General features: G+C 45.9%; 1 protein-coding gene across 1 annotated transcript in view; it reads left to right on the top strand.

The window, feature by feature from the left end:
• The window catches only part of Efcab6 (EF-hand calcium binding domain 6), a 199839-nt gene that overhangs the window by 31439 nt on the left and 143910 nt on the right, over positions 1-24490 (top strand). Inside the window, exons 4-6 of the mRNA XM_075963519.1 lie at positions 8-219; positions 14058-14146; positions 22500-22566. Coding sequence (XP_075819634.1) covers positions 8-219; positions 14058-14146; positions 22500-22566 — 368 coding nt within the window. The remainder of the gene's footprint in view (positions 1-7; positions 220-14057; positions 14147-22499; positions 22567-24490) is intronic.

The following is a 24490-nucleotide window of genomic DNA, read 5'->3' as shown; positions in this document are numbered from 1 at the left end:
CCCACAGTCACACCTGTTGCCAACCCAGTCCATTCCTTCTCAGACGTTGAACGGATTCTATCTCAAAAGCTCTCCAACAAAAGGGATGAAATGAAAAAGGTCTTCCAGGTCCTCGACTCGACACACAGCCAGACGGTGACGAAGGGGGATCTGAAGCGCGCCATCACGGCCTTTCTCATGCCTCTCACAAGAGAGCAGTTCCAGGACTTGCTGGCGCAGGTAGGATGAGCGACACTCAGTATGGGCTGTTCTGGAGAAGCCAGGGGGCTGGCAGAGGAAAACATGACTGTTCTGTCCTTGCATTGGCCTATGTGAGTGACTGGGGCTGTGATCACTGTTCATCAGTCACTTGAGTTCCTGCCAATTCGGATGATATGATCAGCGTTCACTTGTTCATATTTTGCACACAAAAGTGTGCCTTGTCATTTTCTTCCTTAAAAACTTCTATATAGAAGTATCAGGTCAGTTTATGTATATGTAAAGATTTGTTTGTTTGCTAACTTATTTTTTGAGATAAGGTCTCACTTTGCAGCTCCTGGAACTCACTATGTGGATCACGGCAGCCTTGAACTTATTAGAGATCTACTTGCCTCTGCCTCCCAAGTACTGGGATTAAAGGTGTGCACCTTTATGACCAGCCTAATTTTTTTTGGCATGTTTGTATGTGTGGGGGTATGTGCATATGGATGCAGTACATGCAGAGGTCTGAAGAGGGCACCAGATTCCTTGTGGCTTATAAGCCACCAGATGTGGGTACTGGAAGCAAAATTGGGGTTCTCTACAAGAGAATGTTATTAAGTTCTGAGCTATTGCTCTAGTCTCTCAATTTGTATTTTAGAACATAATATCTCAGCACTTGTTCTCACATCAAAACTTATGATGCTTCCCAGTTAGTCTCTGGGTTAGTCATCCTGGGCTCAACTCCTGGGTGGGGATGTTGTGAACATCTGGATATGGTGGCTGCTGTGCAAACTTGAGGATCCCAGTTTGGGGCTCCAGACCCACATTTAAACTGGCACAGTAGTATGCATCTGTCACCAGGGCTGGGGATGAGGAGGGGGTGGGGACAGGCAGATCTATAACCAGCAGTGATAGAGGAGGGAAGCCACTGTTGCTTTCAGACCTCTGTGTGTACACTTCTTTCCACACGTATATGCACTCATACACACAATGAGTGCACAAATGTCCACACACAATAAATAGTGTAACTTAAAGAATTTAAGAAACAAGGGCAAGTTAAGGAGCATCTACGATATGCTGAACATCGGGTGGGGGCAGGGCACATACTGAGGCCTGACTCCTTCCTACCCTTGAGGAGTTCCCTGCTCAGGAGACATGGAGTTTACCAAGGGCTGTGGCAAAGATCATTAAAGCATACAGACTCTCTTTTCTGATGTTGGAACTCCAGGAAGACTGTCTGGGAGGGACATTTAACGTTTCTTCTGTTGAGTTTGGAGTATATATTAGTGAAATGATAAAGGAAGGTCATAATGTACAGGCAGAGGGGACAGCCTATTCTCACAGGCTGTAGGGAGGTGGAGAGGCTATGTAACTGGTACAATGCCAGGGCCTGGGGAGGGATGTGAATGGTAAGGGTCCTTGGGCCAATCACTGGTCTATCCCAGCCAGGGTAGTGGAAAGAGTAAGGATTTCTGGTACAGCCCATAGGGAAAAGGATATAAATCTGGTAGGGATTCAACATTAGTAAGTCTGTGAGCATCCTAGCAACTACAAGGATGGAGAATTCAACTGGGGGCATCAGCAGCATTCTTTCCAACATGAGAATCAAACTTGTGCACACACGCGTGTAATCATGCTTTACCCCTTCATTCTTAATCATGGTCTGGCTTCATGCTATGGTAGTGCTTTTAGAGGCCTATTTTATGTTAGAATTTGACGTGTGCACCACCTCAGGTTAATTTACATGTAACTGACCTGGGATAAAGTGTTATGAACACAGCTGTCACCCAGTTCTCGTGTTAACTCCAGGAGTTCATCACATTTCTTCCGTGTAGTGGAATACATGGTGACCCCAGAACTAGGGAAGTTAAGGCCGGAGAATTTCAAACTCCAGGCTAGTCTCGGCTACATAACAATTTGGAAGCCAACTTGGACAACCTAGTGAAGCCCTGGCCTCAAGACAACACCTGTATTCTGGATTTTTTTTTCTGTGCAAATCACATTGTTCTTTAGGCATTCCCCTCTGTTCAGCTTTGTTTTTCTGAAGTTCTCAACCATGTTTAGTCAAATATAGTTTTAATCCCATCCTCTCCCTTTTGGGCATTTGGTATTGCCCTGTGGGGTCCCACGTTTCTCTGTTTTAGAAACATCATATTCTATGTACTTTTAACATTAGATATCAGGTATCTATCTATCCCCAAACCTACTGGGTTTTTCGTGTTCTTTCTGTGTTGTTGTTGGTCCATCATCCCCTAAGCCTGCAACTTTAGACTTTTTTTTTAATTAACATCTGGACTTTCATTTGGTTCCCCTGTTTGCTTGTTTCTATTTCCCCCTTCTGTTTGTCTCTTTCTTCCTTAAACACCTCTGAGACTGCTGTTCTCAGGTTCTTGCCTGGTAAACGCAATACACTGCTTATCCCTGAGTTGGCTCTCACAACGGTCTTATCTTTTGAGAAGGTCTGCTTTCATGGCTGTTCATATTTGAGTTTGTTTGGGTAATGACACATACCAGATTGGTCCAGTGAAATAATGTGTGCGCCATATAGATAAATTTCCAGCAGTCACCTCAGAAGGTGAATAATAGAGTAAATGAACTGTTTCTTATTTGTTTGTGTGTGTGTTTGTGTGTGTGTGTGTACACGACATGGCATACATGCAGAAGTCAGAGAACAGCTGTGAAAATCAGTTCTCTCCTACTAAATGGATCCCAGAAATTGAACTCAGGTTGTCAGTCTTGAAAGCAAGCCTGAAAGCAAGCCCCCCTACCTCCTGAGACATATGCTGGCCCAGGAATTAATTTTAATGATAGTTTTATTCAATCGTGAATGTTCAAATACTATTGCATTTAATGCTGTCACTGTTGAAATGCTCAGTACTTTACCTTTTCATGTCTGAAGTCTTTATACACGGTGAGCACACACACACAGACAGCTTTCGCGTCTTCATTGGAAATACTTGATCTGACTGTGAGCCCGTGAAATGTCTGCTTGAAACATAAGATTCACATCCCCAGCTTTTTAAAAACACACTTATGAAAGACCCTCAGAGTGGTCCTTCCCTAGGAGGAGACCCCTAACCCAAGGAACAGTCGAGACCACTGGCTGCAATTAGCAAGAGGTTTATTGGGTGGGCACAGGTACCTGTGGGCGGCAAAGTCCTTTCGGAGGACTTGTGCGCCTGCAGGCTGGGAGAAGGTCTTTTTATAGGAAAAGGGTGGCAAAAGCAGGCATACAGAAGCAATGCATGGTTACAGGGTTCTCATTGATCAGTTCGAATGAGGCGATGGGTTCATTTAGGGGACAAGTTTCCCGGAGACATGAAGGTCTGATAATAATAGCAGACTTGGCCCTATCTAGGATACATGTAGTTTTTCCCAGAACTGTTCGTTCCCCTCCTAGGCCTGGTGTCTGACCACAGATATCCTGTTTTGGCCGCCTAGGAGTACTGACTTTACCTTGAACTTACATTTGTTTGTGTGAAAGCTTTGCAAAATGGCATTACAGCAGCTAAGCTGGGGTCTTTCACTTAGACATTTTTCAATAATGGGATCAGTATAATTTTTGAAATTTAGGTTAATTAACACTGAATAAAGTGAAAAACAGTTAATCACCTGTATTGGCCACATCTCTAGAGCTTAGCAGCTACATATGTGGAGAGGCTTTTTCCTTTGGGCCACCAGCCAGCTCCCAAGTCATGACACGGAGACTTATTATTAATTCTAAATGCTCAGCCTAGCTTAGATTTGTTTCTGGCTAGCTCTTTTACCTTAAATTAACCTGTTTCTCTTTGTCTACCTTTTGCCTTGGGTCTTTTTACCTTTCTTTCTTCTGTATATCTTACTTTCACTGCTTCTTCTGCCTGGCTGTCTGGTGGCTGCCTGGCTTCTTGCCCCGGGGTTTTCTTCTTTCCTTCTTCCTCCTACTTTATTCTCTTTGCCTGTCAGAGAGACTATCTCTTCTCTGCCCAGCTATTGGCCATTCAGCCCTTTATGAGACCAAGGGTGCCTTAGGCAGGCATGGTGAAACAAATGCAACTTATCTTTACATAATTAGACACACCTCCTAACATCATTAAACAAATGCCACATAACCAAATGTAACACATCTTTACACAGTTAAAGTAATATTCCACACATAAATGAATGTAACACATCTTTGCCTGGTGAAACGAATAGCCCACAACACTCCAGTCATGGGTGTGAATGCTGTGGAGCCTCTGGCCTCTGGCTGTCCCTCTGAAGACACTTCATTTTCATAGACAGCTACTATAAACTCCATCTTGCCTGCAGAGGTCAGAACTCACCTCTTAGTTTAGATCTTTTGTGTTTAGCTAGGCTGCTTTGACTCTTGTACACATGTGGTTCCCTGAAGTCGGCTAGACACTCGGGCAGAGCTTATAGCACCAGAAGGTGGGTGTCTCTCCCACCCCCTTCTCATGGTTCTGTGGTTGTTCTTGCTTCTGCATATTAGTCCCCCTAGGCCAGAGACAGAGTTCTCTTTCTCTTTTAAAATATACTATTAATTATTTGAGAGTTTATATATAATATGTATAACGTATTTTGAGAATATCTATCCCAACTTCTCCCCTAACTCCTCCCAGACCCACCAACCCCCTCCCAATTTTATGTCCTCTTGTCTTCTTTGAATAGCCCACTAAGCCTGTTTTATGCTGTCCACATACTCCTGGTCATTCTCTGAAGCATGGTTGACCTACTACTAAAAGCAATATCCTTAAGAAAAACTGTCGGCTGGAGAGATAGCTTAGAGGTTAAGAAAAACTGTCTCTCCCTGTCCCAGCTGCCACAAACTGTTCCTAGCTCCTCAGCTGGGGTTGGGCTCATGAGGCCCATCCTCCTCTGTGCTACGATGTTGACTGGTTCGATATTGCACAGACATTGTACAGTCCATCACAGCCGCTGTGAGCTCTCAAGTGCAGTGGTCCTGGCCTGCTCTGAAGGCATTGTTCTGCTCTGGTCCTCCCAACCTCTGGCTCTTATGAACTTTCTATCTGTCACTGTTTCCACGGTGGTCTTTTTAATTTTTTTTATTAAATTTACATACCAACCACAGCTCCCCATCACTCACTTTCCCCAGCCCCTTATCCACTCTTCAGAAAGAGTAAGGCCTCCCATAGGGAAGTCAACAAAGTCTGACACATCAAGTTGAGGCAGTACCAAGCCTCTCTCCCCAGCATCAAGACTGAACAAGGCATCCACCATAGGGAATGGACTCCAAAAAGTCAGCTCATGCATCAGAGACAGATCCTGGTCCCACACAGTGCCTAAAATCCAATGAAACCCCAGCCTTGTTCTGCTGCATGGACAGCATCATCTACCCACAAATTAGTGCAGTTCCAGAGCTCTCCAGAGAAGCTTCTCTGTGCAGTGGACGAGGCAGAAACTCACAATTGGTCAAGTGGAGAGAGGAAGGACATTGGAGTGTTTGTTGACAAAAGAAACACCTATACTACACACACATACATCACACATATGCACGCACACAAGCTTATACATACACGTATGTGTACAATATAAACTTACACACACACACACACACACACACACACACACACACACACACACGCTCATGCATGCAGCTTAAAGACCATTGTGCAAAAGCTGGGGAGCCTGAAGCTAAATACCACTGAGAACTGGGAGAAGCTCTCCTGCTACCTGCCCCTTTAAGGTTTCAACTCCCTCCAAAACCTGCTCTCTCCTGATTTTCCCCCCAGAATTATCAGTCTATCACCGTCACAGCCTTGTGTTTTCAAAGCAAAGTCATAGACAAGTTGGGTGTAGAATTCAGAGAACACCTTTTTCCCAAGCCATTTGAGGAAAAGCTCTTTGTTACCTGCAGGTGCTGTAGTGTAGATTTCCTTCAAACCAAGGTGTTGCCTCCTATCAGCCACAGCCCAGCTGTTCAAGTGGAGACTCCCTTGCCTCATGATGCCCAGCTCAACCCCAGAGTCCCATGCCTTGGCCCCACACCCACCTTGCAGGCCTAGGTTACAGTCAGACTCTGCCCTTGATTTGGGTAACAGTTCATCCTGTCAGTCTGGGACAGTTCCCCCATCTTTCCCTGGCTTTACATTCTGCAGCCACAGAAGATTCCACGTGGGTTTGCCTGGGGTTTCCTCGGGAGCAGGTGTTGGCAGCATCTCTGGTGGGACACATCTGTGTGTGTGTATCCCAGCAGTGACCTTGAGCTCTTCTCAGGTCACACTTCATTCCTGTGTGTCCCGAAGCTGCCGACACTTGCCTTGGCCACTTCACAAAGGGAGATCTGTCAGACCTTCTGGGGTGTGCACTTTGTAGTTAATATTCCATGAGGGAAACTTTCAGATTAGTAAATATTCCATTTCTCATCTGACTTTCAATCTGTTCACCTACTGTTTCCATATTTGCAGAGACTGGAGGTCTCCTAGTAAGTGGATTAGGAATTCATTATTTATTCACTTTGGTGTTTAACTCATCCCCGTGCAGCCGAGCATCAGCCCCTCTAGTGTGCTTCCCCAGCCTTGGACACAACTCTATTACTCCTTGAGGACTTGTTTGCCTTCTAAGAAAGACCAACCTTTTCTGGAGCCACCTTGCTTGAGCCCTGGAATCACCTGCTCTCCAGAGCTTGGCTCACCCTGGTTGGATGAAGGGTTTAGGCGGAGGGCGGCTCCTATTGTCGGGAGGCCATCCCTGGAGCCTTCATGCTGGGCAGAGCTCTAGGAGTTCATTGGTTCACACACATGGCTCTCTGCATTCACATTCCGCCCATTTCTGGGTGATCACACAAAGCCCATGGTTCAAGACAATTGTCTCCCATTTTCCCCAGTGTTTCAGGGGTGGCTACCTCTCTTTTCTCAGGACTGTAGCTGCCTGCTCAGTGAGTGTGATGTCTGGACTCTGCCATCCTTAGCATGTTTTCTTGACTAGCCTTCCTGTTACATGACTCCTCTCCCCAGTACCTCCTCTTGTATTTGGAGACCGCCTGACATTTGCTCAGGATCTTCCTGCAGTAACATGGCAGCAGAGGGTGTCACAGGCTGAGCCAGAGTGCCCGAGTCAGAGAGAGACTCACTACTGTCTACATTTTTAATAGCAGTTTCGTGAAGATAGAATGTATATGCCCTGCATACCTAATGAGCTCAGGCTAGTTAGGAGCCGCTCCCACCCCACCCTCTTTTATCTACCAGGAGTGACTAATGCACTCGCTGACACCGGAGATGCCAAATGTTTATTTTTTTTTTTTTTTTTTATTTTTTTTTTTTTTTATATTTTTATTTATTATGTATACAGTGTTCTGTCTTCTTATATGCCTACTCGCCAGAGAGGGCACCAGATCTCATTACAGATGGTTGTGAGGCACCATGTGGTTGCTGGGAATTGAACTCAGGACCTCAGGAAGAGCAGTCAGTGCCCTTAACCTCTGAGCCATCTCTCCAGCCCAGTGTTTATTTTTTTTTTTATTTTCTTTCCCTCCCTCCCTTCCTTCCGTGTCTTGCTATGTAACTCTGGCTGGCCTGGAACTCACTGTAGAGATGCAGCTGGCCTTGAGCTCACAGATATCTGCCTGCCTCTGATTCCCAGGTGCCGAGTATTTCATACAAATGGAACCCCACCATGTGTGTGCTTCCGTGTTAGGCTACTTAGCATGTTCAGTGCTCACCTGGGCCGCGTCAGGGCAGCACTGGAGTCCTTTCCATGGCTGTCGTCTGGGCCCATGTGTGGATGCGCCAAACTTTCCAGCCTTGGGGATCTCTAGGTCATTTCTGCTCTCTGACATTTGTGGATGTTGTTGCCATGAACATTGACTCTCCAGGGTTTGTATGGACAGAGACTCTCACTCTCTTGGGGAACTGCTGAGGGTGGAGTGGCTGTTACATGGGACTATTTCTGACTTAAGAAGACTATTTATTTACCCTTGTAAACACTGGGAAGACACTTTATACCAAGTGGAGAATTAAAATATAATCTCTAGCCAGGCAGTGTTGGTGTATGCCTTGAATTCCAGCATCCAAGAGGCAGAGGCAGGTGGATTTCTGTGAGTTCAAGGACAAACTTGAACTGATCGGAGTTCCTACAAGTGAGTTCCAGGAACTCACAGAGTGAATTCCAGGACTACCCAAAGAAACTCTGTCTTGAAACAAACAGACAAACAAAAAATCCCTACTATGTCCTTACAGCTATATCTGATGTCAGTTGACCGTGGTGACAACCTCCCCTAGCTAAACAGCTGTGCAGGAGAAGAAATACAGAAACCATGACATATAACGTCATTTTTAGAAGAAGGTACTGGGAACTGGAGACTTTTTAAACAACAGTTCTTGGCTCTTTCTCCAACACCAGGCATGCTTCCTCAGGGCCTGGAGCCTCTGGATCTGTGGTCAGTTTTGGGGGCCACGGTCACTGTGTGTGAACTCAAGCCTGATGCCTGGGCAGAGCAACTGATTAGTTCATGGGTGACACCCTCCTTCCTCAGTCGGTAGCCCAACCAGAAATGTACAAAACCAAGAAAGGTTTTATAGTAATTTGCCCTAGCAATTAGAATAGAGCTTTCCAGAAGCCATCTACACATCCTTTAGCTCTAGTGTTCACTGGAGAGCCACATCAGGATGCTTTAGTGTTGGGGCACCGTAGACTTTGCTGTGGCCTGCTCTGTACCATTGTTTCCATGAAGAATCTCCGAGTACTGACATGGACCCCTCTCTCTCCCTGTGTGTGTGGATGCATGTGCGCATGTGGAGGCCAGAGGTGAACTTGGAATGTTTTTCCATTGCTCCCCATCTTATTTTTGGAGACAGGATCTCTCACTGAACCTAGAGCTCACTGATTGGCTAGACTGGTTGGTCCCCAAGTCCCGCTATTTATGTGTCTCTCTTCACCCTCAGCGTGGGGTTACAGGTACATGCTTCCTTGCCTAGTATTTCCATAGGTTGTGGGATGTGATCTCAGGTCTTCTTGTTTGTACAGCGTTTTACCCTGTCAGCCATCTCCCCAGCCCAGTCTTAGATCATTTAAAAAACAAATGTCTTGTGAGAAAATGGATTTCAGAGAGTTAAGTTGTGGTTTGGCCCTGTGGTATTCTAAGTTGTAGACCAAGGTTATGGGAACACTCAGTGGTAGATACAGATTGTGAAACTCCTCCTTCTGCAGCCCCGATCCAGCACCAGAACTTGCTTCCTGAAGTCCACATGTTTGCCTACATGTGTGCCTGTTTATTGGCTGCAATCTAGCAAATGTCTTCTTATTCTTTTTCAACTTATATATGTGTGCATGTGTGTGTGTGTATATATACGTGTGTTCATGTGCATATGGAGATCAGAAGAGAATGTCAAATGTTTCTCAGGACTGTCCACCTTGTTTTTGAGACAGGCTTGCTCATTGTCCTAGAACTTACCACATAGGCCAGGCTGCTTGACAGTGAACCCCAGGGATCCTCCTGTCTCTACCTCCCCAGCACTGGGATTATAAGCACATGTCGGACTCTCAGATTTTTTTTTAATTGCTTTATAAACAATACCATTCAAAATTTCCACCTCCTCCCCTCCTCCCATTTTCCTCCTGTGCCCCCTCCCCTCCCCCTCCCCCCCAGTCCTAAGAGAGGGCAGGATACCCTGCCCTGTGGGAAGTCCAAGGCCCTCCCCCCTCCATCCAGGCCTAGGAAGGTGTGCATCCAAACAGACTAGGATCCCAAAAAGCCAGTACATGCAGTAGAATCAAATCCCAGTGCCATTATCATTGGCTTCTCAGTCAGCCCCCATTGTCAGCCACATTCAGAGAGTCCGGTTTGATCACATGCTCCATCAGTCCCAGTCCAGCCGGCCTTGGTGAGCTCCCATTAGCTCAGGCACACTGTCTCAGTGGGTGGATCAACCCCTCGCAGTCCTGACTTTCTTGCTCATCTTCTTTCTCCTTCTGCCCTTGTCCCATAGCCACACTGATGAATATCTTGAATATCGCCATAGAACCTTTGTCCGGTGATGGATGGAGATAGAGACAGACACCCATATTGGAGCACTGGACTGAGCTCTTTTTTTTTTAAAAAAAAGATTTTTTTTTTAAATCTCAGATTTTTAAATGTGGCTTCTGGAGATTAAACTCAGGTCCTTTACTGACTGAGCCGTCCCTCCAGGTCCCCATTCTCTTTTATCTCATCACTGAGAACATCCAGTCTTGAGCCACACATTTGACCTGTTCTTGCCCATCTTTTGTCATGTTAGGAACACTTCTGAGCACCTGCTACTACTGTATCTCCTGAAATGCGTACATACCACCAGACGTGGGAGTCACAGGTGCCCTTTGCAGGAAAAGCTTCTCCAGAGACATATCATAAGCCAGCATCCCTCTGGCCTCATTTCCTAGTTACACATGTTTTAAATGGGGAAGAGAAATTTATCCTTTGGGGAACATTGAGATATTAGGCTTTGAGGCTGATACTTGCAGGCTAAGTAAATAGCAGTTCAGTTGTGCAGACTTGGGGATCATTAGGTGTGAGGGATAGTACATTATGTGAACCTGTATGAGACTTATTATAAAATATTTATATTGATCATATTCTTATGTTTATTTAGATTCAAAATCTGTTATCCTTTAATAATTACCTTCATTTAAAAAATTAGTTTTGTATTGGAAATAATTCTGAATCTTCAGAAAATCTTCCTTAAGAATGATACTAAAGCATTTGTGGCACAGTAATCCTATATCCCTCTGTTTTGAGTTATCTGTGGCACAAGAGTCCCTTTATTTTCTTCTCCTGGGATCTCAGCTTGTGTGTGTGTGTGTGTGTGTGTGTGTGTGTGTGTGTGTGTGTGTATAGGCACATATGCAAGCAATATACTCATGTACGTTGTACGTATTTTTAAAAGATTTATTTTTATTTTATGTGTGTGTTTGCCTCTATGTATGTTTATGCTCCATGTATGTGCAGTGCTTGTAGGGGCCAGAAGAGGGCACCATATCCGTTGGAAACCATCTTGTGGGCACTAGGAACTGATCCTAGGTTTTCTAAAAGAGCAGTCAATGCTCTTAACCTCTGAGTCATCGCCTCAGTCCAGTACATATGTTTTTATTAGTGAAGACTTATGGTACAAACAATGGTCTTGCTATTCCATATGTGTTTGTAGCTTGCTTTCTTTCTTTCTTTCTTTCTTTCTTTCTTTCTTTCTTTCTTTCTTTCTTTCTTTCTTTCTACAGGGTTTCTCTGTATTACAGCCCTTGCTGTCCTGGAACTCACTCTGTAGGCCTGGAACTCAGAGATGCACCTGCCTCTGCCTCCCTAGTGCTGGGGTTAAATGCTGCACCGCACCCTGTGCTGTAGCATACTTTAATCATACTCAACTCCATCACTTTTTCATTCCCTTCCCTTTTCCCCAACAGTCTGTTTTTTTACTTTCCTATGTCTTATTTTTACCTTAATTTAGCCAAAAGGCTGAGAAAGAATGCCTCTTATTTTAAACTTAGACTTGTGTAAGAGAAAGCACGTTTATTATATCTGCCTGAGTCTAACTTACTCCCTTAAACCTCCAGCTCTATCCATTTCCCTGAAATTGACACGATCTCATTCTTTAGGGCTGTTACGTTCCCCACATTTCCTCCCTTCATCTGCAGACGGATGCATAGCCGGTTCATCGCCTGGCTGTTGTGAATGGTGTTATGATACACACGGGTGTCTAAATATCTCTATGGCATGCAGATGTAGGGTTTGTCGTGGACCCGGGGACAGCTGGGTCTCATGGAGGTCTTGTTCTTAGTTTTGGAAGGGCCCTGCGAATTGGTTTCTGTAACGGCTGCACTAATTTCCATTCCTGCACAGTATGCAGGTCTTTTCCCTCAAAGGCCAGCCTTTGTTGCTGTGGTTGTTTGTTTGTTTTCCAAATGACTGGAGTGGGATAGAAACACATTGGAGCTTTAAAAATTAATCATGTCACTTAAGATTTTAATTCTAGTGCTGTGTGTGCACGTGTCTCTCTGTGTGGTTGTATGTCCATGTCAGTGTGCAGGCATGCACATGCAGAGATCAGAGCATGACATCATGTCTTCCTCCATGGCAGCAGGATCTCGCTGCTCAGGAAACTCACTATGTCAGCTTAGAATTGTTGGCTGGACAGCTCTTGGGGTCCACCTGGCTCTATTCTCAGTGCTGGGTTTACAGGCATGTATATCCATGCCTTTTCTTTAAAAAAAATTATTTCTATTATTTCTATTTTATTTTTTTTATATGGGTGCCGAGAATTCAAACACAGGTCCTCGTGTTTGCAGAACAAGCACTGTTACCCACTACATTCCCTGAGGCCCACGTTGTAGACTGGATTTGCATTTCCCTGGTAACAAGGGAGGTCAGACATCTTTTCGAGTGTTCGTTAGCCACGCATGCTCTTGAGAACAGTTTGTTCAATTCATTCGCCTGCTTGATGATTATTTGTTCTTTGGCTATTCAGTATAAATTCTGGATCCTAATTTCCTGTCAGATGACCAGTTGGCATAGTTTTTTCTCATCCCGTGCCTGTTGCTTCACCCTGGTGTTGGTTTCCTCTGCTGAAGAGCTTTGAACTTTGTGCAGTGAGTTCCTGAGCAGTTGGTGTTCTTTTCAGAAAGCCCTTTTCTGTGCCTAGATCTTCAAGCATCTCTCCTGCATTTTCCTCCAGTGGGATCAGTGTTTCAGGTCTTATATAAATGTCCTTGATGCTTTTTTTCTTTACTTTTTTTTTTTAATGGCACAGGGCGAGTCTGAGATGTAGTTTGGTCTTCAGCCTTTGAGTGTCCGGTGTTTCAGTCAAGAGTTGGAGACCAGCTTCTCTCTAGTGTATGCTTGGCCCTTCGTTGGGAAAGAGGTGGCTGGAGTGTGTAGTTTTCCTTCTTGGTCCTTCAGTCTGCTCTATCGGTCGACATCTGTGTTTGTGTCAGCACCAGCCTGGTTTTGTTACCAAGACTCTGTAGTGCAGTTTGGGATCTTTGTGTTTTGTTTGTTTGTTTCTCCTGTGAAAAATATCATTGGAATTTTGATGGGAATTGTATTGACTCTGTGGTTTGCTTTCAGCAATGCAGCTGTTTTCATGGGGCTAATTCTTCTGCTCCCTGTGCAAGGGAGGTCATGGATCTTCAACACCCTGAAGTGTGTTTTGTTTTCTGGAGAAAGTCTCCAAACACCAAAGAAGCTGACAGTCTCATGGTTCTTTCTGACTTCAGGGTATAGATTTCCTAAAAACAAGGACTGACCTCTGGCGTAATCACAATGCAGTGCCCATCTCAATTGATTTAACCATTTTATTTAATCTATAATTCATATTGGCTCACTTGACCCAATAGTATCCTTTATAGTGAGATGGCTCAGTGGATACAGATGCTTGCCCATAAGCCTGACAGCCTGAGGTCAGTCCCTGGAGCCCGTATGGGAGAAGAGGAGAACTACTTCCTCCAGCAGTCCTCTGACCTCTGCATGACACGGCATGACACCGCTTCCCCAATAACTAAATAATTATACTAGAAATGTACTAGAAGAATAACTCTTAACAGCCACAGTCTCTCTCTTGAAACTAGATAGATGTCTCTGCTCTCCCTTCCACTTCTAGTACACATAACACATAGGAGATGTTTGTGCGGCTTCTGCTTGATTTATATGTAGATGTTCGGTGAGTTCAGGTCAGGTGTTTGGTAATGTTATACACACATGTTGGCTTTTCCTTGAGCGCAGACTGCCTCATACCGCGCTTTCTGAGGACGTGATCAGCTCTGACTCCTGGGAAGGACTCACAAATGTTTACTAATGTGTCTGTTCCTTGAGCAGCTTCGATGTTACAACTTTACACGACACAGAAGCCTGCTCTGTGTCTGTGGCTGGAGCCTTAGTTCTCTAACGTGTTGTCATGCTTCCTGTCTGACCGTAGATCCCACTCACCAGCTCGGGCAACGTGCCATACCTCGAATTCCTGTCCAGGTTCGGTGGAATTGATCTAAATATAGACATTATAAAGAGGTAAGTGGGTTTTTAAACATTTGACATTTGAAATGATGTATCAGAGTCACAGCACAGGCCACTGGAGCCAGTCCTGGTCACACATCTGAATCACTTTCTTTCCTCGCTGAGCCTGGGACTTGCCATATACCCCTGGCCTTAAACTCGTGATCCTCCTGCCTCAGCCTCCCAAGTTCTGGGACTGCAGTGTGCAGCACATGCTCGGCTCATACCTGTGTCTCCATGGAAAATGCATGGGCAGAGCCTGTCCACATAACGTTTAGGGGTTTAATCCTCAGTCAAAGTTTTATTTAGAAAGAACGAGGCTGTAATAGGACATAAACATAGCAGGTCAAAGTTAGGTTTAAAAATATCCTGTGTACAATGTATTTTAAATCTGAAAAAAAAAACAGATTTTAATTTTGAAGTAAGATGCTAAGATTCCAGATTTGATATTTGTTGTTTTTGTACATTTTTGTACCATACATTGGGAAGTGATAGTGTTTTGTTGGATGGAGGAAAACAGGATGTTAAAGGTTTTGTAAGGTCACGGCTATGCTTTGTAGTTTTAGCATAAATGTAGGGCTCACTGGCTCATTGTAGCCTGTGGGGCCTGCCACATAACCTTCAGTAGCCCTGTCAGCAGGTATGCTTTGGGTTCCAGTTTGTGGCTTAGGGGATACTGTTTTAGTGAGAAAATTACTCACTGCTTATCTGGCTCTGTGAGTAAGCCTCACTTTCTGTGGAACTATGCAAACAATTACAATAATTTAATTTGGGGGCTAGAGAGATGACTCAACAGTAGAAAAGCCCTTGTAGCTCTTCCAGAGAACCTTAGTTCAGTTCCCAACACCCATGTCTGGGAGTTTACAACTGACTATAGCTCTGATTCCTAGGATCCAGTGCCCCCTTCTGGCCTCCATGGGCACTGCACCCATGTGTGCATACCTACATAAAGGTGGTACACTCTTTGCACATAAGTAGAAATAAGTCTGATCCTGTGCAGTTAGTGCCTTTCAGTATTGCCTTTATAGAGTCACAGTGGACGCCTTGTCCCCCTTCCCCTCCCTCCTGCAGCTTAGGCACAAACATTGCAGCAGGAGGAAGAAGCAATAGAGAGCCGTGGGTGATGGGGAACTATGGGCAATGGGAGGCACAGGTGATAGGGAGATGTGGCCTTTAAGACTTATGCACAGCGTCTTGAACATGCTGAACACTACTGAACTATGTACTTAAAATGGTTCAGTGGTTCTTTTTTTTTTTAAATGGTGGTAAGGGATTGAGCCCAGAGACCACACACATGCTAGAAGTGCCTTTTCCATGCAACTGTATTCCCAGCCCATGAGAACAAATTTTATGACTTTCTTTTCATTAAATCATAATTTAAAAACCACTAGTGAAGTAACTCTCTCTGCAGTGACAGATATCAGGCCCTCTCTGTGGTTTGAATGGGTCCCCAGAAATTCACACATTAACCTTAATTTCTTGATTGGCATTGTTAGGAGTGGGGCCCAATGGAAAGCCTTTGGTTTTGGGGTAAGAAGTGGTGGAAAAGGTTGTACTGTGTCCATGATAGTAGGCTCTTGCTCTCCTGGGACTAGATCATTTACCTTCAGGAGTGGCTTCTGTGAAGCCAGAGGCTCTCGGGATCTCTTTTCCACATGCACCCTCCTGCTCTTCCACTTTCTGCCACCAGCTGAAGGAGCATGAGGCTCTCACTAGAGACCCCCTACCTTGGACCATGCAGTTCTTTAACCAGCTCCTTAACCATGAACCTAAGCAATTCTTTCCATTATAAATTGCCCAGTCTTGGGTAACCCATCACAGCACCAGAAACATACCCTTATATAGTCTGTGGCTGGGAGGCCCAAGTGCTCTATTTGGTGTTGAATAAGTCACAGACTAAGCTGCTTCCCACAGTTGCTCAGAAGAATGACCACTTCCTTTACAGATTCCGTATCCACACTCTTGACCCAATCCCACTCCGTTTGTGGGATAGTATTGTTGTGCGTATCATATCCTGCTTTGAATATTCCTTGTATAAAAATAACTAAGAAGCTGGAAAAACCAAAAGTAAGAGATCTTTTTGCGTATGTCTTATTATGAAACCTTAGTCTGATGATTTGAGATGAGAAGGATCCTAAGTTACTTTCTTAACTATAAAAGGTTAAATATTTAAACCAAATTTGAAAGATTTATGACTCACTATGAAGCTGAATTCTCTTGATGGTTGGAGACCATGCATTCTAATAAAGTCTCCTTCTGTGGATATGTGCCGCGAACAGCATTTATACGGAACACGAGTAAAATGCTGAATAAAAAGTCAAATATATAAATAGGCATTTTAATGTGTTAGTGGTCTGTTAAGAGTGGGGCTCCTCTAGGAGGCCAAAATAAAATGAAAGTTGGAGTCCAGAGGAGGATACTTTCCATAGTCAGCTTGGGCTCTTTGGGCTTCGACCAAGTCATAATGATCCACATCGTAGTGAATTCCTATGCTTAGTTTTGCTGTCCATTTGAAGTAAAGAAGACAAGAGGCAAAGCCAAGGGGGCCACCACAGGGGGAAACCAAGCAGGAGAGCACTTCTGATAGTGCTGGTGCATGATGGGATGCATGATGCTGAGCACTATAGGTGCAGATTGAGCAGCTTGGTGAAAAGAGTGGAGTAAACACAGCTGGGGAGAACACTAGTGGACTGGAAGGCAGTTCTGAGGGATGTAGCACAGAAGGACACAGAGGTGCAAAGCAGAGGATGGGCGCAAGGGACAAAGACTCAGAGGATTTCCTTCCAAGAAGATCTTTCCTCTTTTGCTTTGTATGCCTCTAACAGAATACACAGCCTGGGTGATTTCTAAGAGTGGAAACTATTTCGGAGAGTTCCAGAGGCCAGGAAGTCCAAGATGAAGGCCCCAGCACCACAGCCTTCTCCATGTGTCTTACTGGAAGAAGGCAAGGGGTTTAAGGACCAGCCACCTCATCACTGATAGGGTCTTCAAGGCCCTACTTTAATACACAAGGCCAAAATTTGGAGGGGAAAATTTAAACCACAGACGTAGAAGAGAAAGAGCACAGGGATAAAAAGATAACAGCTGAGACTCTAGCCAGATGAAGGTAAAGAAATGCCTAACTAGTTATATCACGGTGAAATGGCAGAGTGTCAGCGTCAGAGAGAGGGCCAGCAAGATGGCTCTGCAGGTAAAGGTACTTGCTGTTAATCCCCGATGATCTGAGTTCAGTCCCTAGCACCCTCATGATGAAAGGAGAGAACAGATTCCCATGAGTGTCCTCCACATGTATACTGTGCAAAACAAGTAAATAAATTGGTAAATGTTTAAAGATAAGAGGAATATAAAATCAGTGAGAACTTACTAGACCTGGATGGAGTGGGTGGTCCTTGGACTTCCCACAGGGCAGGGAACCCTGATTGCTCTTTGGGCTGATGAGGGAGGGGGACTTGATTAGGGGAGGGGGAGGGAAATGGGAGGCGGTGGCAGGGAGGAGGCAGAAATCTTTAATAAATAAATAACAAAAAAATCCCCAAAAACAAATACACACAGGGCAGGCCCCAAGCCCAGGAAGAGCTGGCTAGCAACAAAGGAACTCCACTTTTTGTCATTTGCTTTTTGTTTTGTTTTGTTTTAGTATTTTTAAGCACTATTTTTTCTTTTGAGAGAAAGAACATGAAGTTGGGTGGGTAGAGAGTTGGGGAGGATCAGGGAGTTTGGGAAGGAGTGGGAAAGAACGTGATCAAAATCTACTTTATTAAAAATCCTAATTAAAAAAAATCAGTGAGAAAAGTATTCACCAATCTCACAGTTCTCTGCCGTTTGCAAGAACGAGCGTGAGATGTCCCCCGTGGGACATGGTACTGCCCTCTTCTCTTCTTGCCACAGTGTACTCAGCCCCTGATGTCAGAGTACAGTACTCTTGACTGCAGTTGTCTGACTGTGATAGACAGTTTTATGTCATCATGACACAGCTAGAGTCATCCTCAGAAGGGGACCTCAATTGAGAAAATGCCTCCCTAAGATGGGGCTGTAGGCAAGCCTGTAGGGAATGTTCTTAATTGGTGACTGATAGAGAAGGGCCCAGGCCATTATGGATGGTGACATCCTTGGGCTGGTGGTCCTGGGTTCTATAGAAAGCAGGCTGAACAAGTCATATGAAGCAAGCCAGTAAGTAGCACCCCTCCATGGCCTCTGCATCAGCTCCTGCCCCAGCTTCCTACTCTGAGTTCTTGTCATGATTTCCTTCAATGATGAACAATAGTGTGGAAGTGTAACAAATAAACCCCTTTTTCTCCATTGCTTTTGGTCATGGTGTTTCTTTTTTCTTTTTCGAGACAGGGTTTCTCTGTAGCTTTGGTGCCAGTCCTGAAACTAGCTCTTACAGACCAGGCTGGTCTTGAACTCACAGAGATCTGCTTGCCTCTGCCTCCCAAGTGCTGGGATTAAAGGCGTGCGCCACCACTTCCCGGCCGGTCATGGTGTTTCATCACAACAATAACAACCCTAGCTAGGACACCAACTTGCAGATTTTTAACCCTATGATGCTGTGTGTCAGGGTGACAAGGAATTGTCTTCTAGAGGCCCTTGAATAAGGCTTTGACAGCTGATGGGCTCCTGGGAAGTGACTGAATAGTGAGGATTGCCTTCATGGGTGGATTAGCCCAGTATTGGATTTAAATCTGGAGTAGACTGTCAACCTGTGGTTGAGCTTTGGAAGGGGTAGCCTGGTTTGAGGAACAAACTCAGGATGGGGGCATTGTGTCCTGGGGGCAGCGTGCCTCTAACCTGGCCCTTCCCCGAAACTGCTCTGTGTTACAAGCTGCCATGGCTGAGCAGACGCTGCTCTACCACTCACTGCCTGGTTCCTGAAACTGCCTGTCGGCCAGGTTAGGAATTTCACCACCGCAGGAAGAAACGTAACTAAGGCCATGTGCGTTGTGGGCATGTGCAGAAATCATGTCTCCTCTGAGGCTTGGCCCTTTCTTAGCTAGAGGTCTTGTGATGCCAGGGCATGGGGAGTCGCTGCTCCTGGTCAGCTGGGGCCGAGCCACTCACGCTCTGAAGCAAGCTGCATTGGCCACTGTGGCGTTATGTGGCGTTTTGATACTTTCCACACCAGGAATTGAGCATCCATATTGGAAACAGCAGAACCACACGCTTGCCTGCTGTCTTCAGCCCAGTGTGTTTTAGCCAGGTCCTGTATGATTTGTTTATACTAGCTTGCATCAACTGAGGGGCATCCTGTGGGAGCTGCTTAACTTCCAATCCCTGGGCTGTAGCAGAAGAACAGCTCAAGTCCCTTACTGTGGCCACAGCCCTTCCTTCCTGGAAAGATGGTTGTGGAGGACATCTTTATTCCAGCTCATACTCTAGGCCATCGGCCGTGCAGAGGAAAGACCACTCAGAAGTGACCTTTATCTCTTCTCTCCTGCCCTGGCCACATTATCTGTACCAGAACTGACCACATGTAAACATTACCACGGGGGCTCCTGGTATGCCATGGCAAGCTGACTACAGCGGAGGCAGCAGGGAGAGTGAAGGAACATTCTACCTGTAGATGCCATTATAACCCAGATGTTTAAGTCTATGCTGTGTTCAGAATGGGGAGTGCTGTCTCCAACATGGATGCTCTGCGATATGAATAGCGTCACCATTTATCTTTCAGAACACCTGTGCGGTGATTTACTAAAGAGAAATTAGTGTTCTCTCTTTCCTCTGGTGTGTTTATGGGGTGGGTGTATTCAGGAGGACCAGCCGGAGCCTTGCCCATGCTAGGCAAGCTCTTCACTGAACTACATGCCCAGGCACAATGAGCCAGTGTAACTCCTGTGATTTGCTTCTGGTGGGCATATGGGACACTTTTACGTGCAGACTGCACAAAGCACCCTCTATGCAATGACAGATCCACATGGCATTGGCACTGTGCTAACTGGATAAATTTTAATAGTCTTCCCTGTATAACATCACGCAGATCTCAGTGAAGTTGAAAAAGCATTCTGAGTTCCACCTTTGAAGACTCACCACAGAGTTCTGAGGACGTTTCTGGAGTATGATCATTATGTCAAAACTGAATTCCCTACCAGAGAACAGGCCTTGTGGTGTGGCATTGCTTCCCCAGGATGGCTACCAGGATTCAAGTAGATAAAGCAGGCAGCAGTTACAGCAGTTACAGAGCACAGATTCAAAAGGTACAGCTGGTTCCAGGCAGGTAGCCGTGCCATGGAAGAACTGAAGAACAAAGGCTGTGAGCCGAGAGAAGTAGGGCTTGCAGGGAAGACAGGCTGTTTGCCACAAAGAGGCAAGCCATCAGATCCAATAGGAGAGGGGCCAGTGTGGAAGAAAGGAAGCCTGTCTGTGGCTGTATCTTGAACCTGAAGGCCTCCAAGGCCGCTTCAGTCTGGGCAGGACTGGTGGAGCCAACACTGGGGACTGAGAAAGGAGAATAGGAGTTGAAGCCAGGGGAGTGGGAAACATGCTACAAAATACAGATTTGTGCCAAAGAAAGGCATCTTAAATTTCATTTGTGAGTATAGAAGAGGCAAAAGAAAAATGATCAGGGCCGAAGGCCTGAGATTTTAGGAACAGAAAACAACGAACATCGTGAAACCTAGTAACTAGAAGTGTGATTGGTGTGCAAACCGTCCACTCCTGTGGACGGACTGAGGTGGCGTCCCCTGAGCCCTAGCTGGTACTGACAAGAGGCTAGGTGCATTGACATCACACACAGAACCGTTACATCTGCACATTGTTAGGGCAGCTGACAGATACAGAGCAAATGCTTAACTTCCAGACAGAGAAAAAGGAAATGGGTTTTAAAAATATCTAAAAGTGAAGAGAGGAGAGAAAAATCTAGAACAAGTGGTAAAAATAATGAACTTGCAGCAGATTACCAACCCCGAACCCACATGTGCATCCTGCATTCCGTAAAGGGGCTAAATACTCAGTTAAATGGCAGAGACTGCAGGCTGGTAACCCAGATATTGGACTTGAAGAATGAAGATGCCTTTGGTAAAAGGATCAAAAGGGTCGAGGGCAGAAGATGGAAAGACTCCCTACAGAGAGTCAGAGTAGCTGCTGGTTACAGGAAATGTGTGTCATTACACTTAAACATTTAATTATTATAAATAAGACAAAGATTGACGAGTTCCTGCTAGAGAAACATGTGGGCCTAGCGCACAGAAAGACGAAAGTGAAAGGATTTAGGAGGTTGTGCTATTCTACGCTCATTATCGATTTTATTCTGTAACTAAGTGTATGCTCTGAACGGCGTCTCGCACTGACTGAATATGCCACTCAAATAGTACGAAGAAGCTTATGTTAATACAGAGTTGGATTGCTGACCCGTCCTGTCTGTAACTTGGGCACAGCCCTGACCTGCTCTCAGCACTGGCTTCTTAAAGTGAAGTGAGCTGCTGCAAGGGCTTCATGCCCCTTAGCCAGAAGTCTGGATTCCTTCTTATGGCTCACAACACCCCTGTGTCTCTAAACCTCCCATGTGTGCCTCTAATCCGTTCGTCCAGTTCCAGTCACTTAATGCTGATTCCTGCCCCGGGGCTGCCTACTATAGCCCATCCCCTTTGTCTGGCCTGGAGACACTGTCTTTTAGCTCAAGGGCCTCAATTCACATCACACCCAAGCCTCTTAGTACCCTCACCCCAAAGGTCACCCGTTGTCCCGCCTCTAGCATCCCCTCATCGCCACTGTTCTCTCCCTGGCACCCATCACCACGTGTTTGTTTTTTTCCATCTATTGCTTCCTCTAGTTGGGATGGTGTCCTCTTGCCCACCCGGCCTAGTCCGGCTGTGTGGGAGGAGATGGAGAAGTGGCATGAAGGAGTGGAGCCCACATTCTGCCACTTCTGTTCTTGGCTCAGCACCCAACCCCACCAGCCAGTCTTAAAGACTTGGTAGCCACACAGATCCTGCAAACCTCAAGAGAGCTGGGCGGGGGGAGCAGGTAGAGCCAAGCAGGTGACGCAGGCTCACAAGGGCCCAGAAGTCCTTTACCGAGAGATTCCTGGTGTCATTAGGACCTGGAGTCCACCGTGGTCAGAATGGGGTGCAGCAACCTAGAGGCTGGGAGCAGGGTCCCACTGAGACTTGACATCAGATGACCCCAGGCCCAGAACAGTGCTGTGGGTTTGGATGGAATGAGCCTTGGTGTCCACTAGGTCCCTGAAGATAAGTAAATACTGTATTTTCTTTTACTGATAAGGAAAGTAAGGCCCAGGGAAGCTCACATTCCTGAAAAACACTTAGTAATTTAAAAGAGGTGATTCAGAAAGGCTTTGACAGATGTCTGGTGTCAACATCTGTGTGTGTCGGGGAGGGATAGTAACAAAAATTGTCTTTATTTTACTTTCAAGGGGAAACGGGGACGAGATTGATCACAGTCGGACCTTCAAAGAGCTTGAAGCCCAACTTGCCGGAAAGGTAAGAGGGATTTTATTTTTATTTTTTTGTTTTTTCGAGACAGGGTTTCTCTGTGGTTTTGGAGCCTGTCTTGGAACTAGCTCTTGTAGACCAGGCTGGTCTCGAACTCACAGAGATCTGCCTGTCTCTGCCTCCCGAGTGCTGGGATTAAAGGCGTGCGCCACCATCGCCCGGCTAGTAAGAGGGATTTTAAAAGATGTTTCTCTCCCCACCCTGTCAGCCCAGGCAGGTGACCCTAGTGAGGGCTCCCAGTCATGTGAGCGCCGTGAACGAAGGCGCCCTGCCTGCCACCATCTAGCTCCTGAAGATGACGTCATCTTCTGTGTTAACTTGGGACATGTATGAGCAGCTGCCTGTCCTGTTTCTGTGTCAGACGTGAGTGAGTTTCTCATCAGAACAAGGAAGCAACTGCTCCTGAGCAGTAAATGCCAGTCGGGAGCAGCTTGCAGAAAATAACCAGTCCAGCGCCAAGGGAGATATTACAGCAAGGAGTCACTTAGCCCCGGGAGCGCCTGTGTGTTAAGATGAGATTCTGTGGCTGTGCCACTTGGTTAGGGCTCACCCTGGCTGGGAGGGGGTGGGGATGCCATGCCAGGCTTGGAACTGAGACATCTTTTTTAAAATGCACCAGAGCCTGTCAGTTCCATGAACAGTTTGAGAATCATAGTTTAAATTACTCGATTCAATATGTTGGTTTTAAATTGGACGCATTTTCTTTCTTTTTTGAACTCCTCTGAGACTTCCATATATTTCAAACTCAAAAATAACCGAGAGGGCCACAACACGTTTGCTCCAGTTCTCCGGCTTGTTCCATCCACACCAGAAAAATCATCGACTGGTCATTTCAGAGCATTGTGTGTCCCCACACCTGAGTCACATGTTGGTATGAGCCCTGGTCCCGGGTGTAGCCCATGGGTTGTTCTGCGGAAACACTCAGTACTAGGGGTAATTGTCTTGGTTGTGTCTTTTATTTGTCTCTACATAAGGTGTATTCACCCCAGGATGTTCCCGGGAAAGCCAGCTGCTTGGGATTCATGTGAGCACAGGGCTCTGAGGGTGGTAGGTAGAACTGGGGCCTCAGCTTCTACTGGTAAAAACGCCCGAAGCCCAGTTCTGCCTACAACCCTGACTGTGCCAACCAAAACTAACTGTGGACCCCACCATGGCCTGGTTCCTCTCTTAGGGTGTTGCTGTTTCCCAGCCAGGTGGCCTCAGGCAAGTCCTTGTTACTGAGTTTATTCATGTGTCCGTGCAGGCAACAGTGCCCACCATGAAGGGTGGTGTGCGATTAAAGACATCCAAAGGAAGTAGAGACTCGCTGCTAGCTACGGCTTCTTCCTGAGGGGAGGTAGAACCCCAGAAGGCCACTTGAAAACATCTCTGTGCACCCCCACAGAGCTACCCCACTGAGTAGACCCGGCTTCCCACCCGTTAGTCCTTTCTCGGCTCCCTGGATCCTGGTAGGGGTTCCATGATGATGCTAGAGGCTAAGTGGGTGGCCATGGGGTTAGTGAAGTTAGGTGCTTCCCGTGCCTTCCTTCCGGGGCTGGGAGAGTTCATTTGGAATGAAAGGAGTGCATTCATTGTTTGTTTTAACTACAGGCTTATGAGAGCCAAGAACTCATGTGCATGCCACTGAGTTTGGAGGTCAAAGTTACTCTTGCGCCTTTGAAATTAGCACACGTTCACTGGGCAGACTAGCTGGACCCCAGGACTGTCATCTCCTCATTTTTCCATGGTAAAGGTGATCTGTCAACCTTTGTCTCCTGACTCAGGCTTGCCAATGTGTGTTCACTCATTATCCAGTGAGCTCCAGGGCACTGGAGTCTTGCCTTCTGTCAGCCAGAGCATAGCCTGAGCTGGATGATTCCTAGGCCCTGTCTCAACTCAGTGACTTTGCCGTGTGGATTTGAGTGGAGAGGTG

Source organism: Microtus pennsylvanicus, chromosome 2 (assembly GCF_037038515.1).
Source record: "Microtus pennsylvanicus isolate mMicPen1 chromosome 2, mMicPen1.hap1, whole genome shotgun sequence".
NCBI lineage: Eukaryota > Metazoa > Chordata > Mammalia > Rodentia > Cricetidae > Microtus > Microtus pennsylvanicus.
The sequence above is the reverse complement of the archived record's forward strand: the minus strand, read 5'-3'. Positions and strand labels throughout refer to the sequence as shown.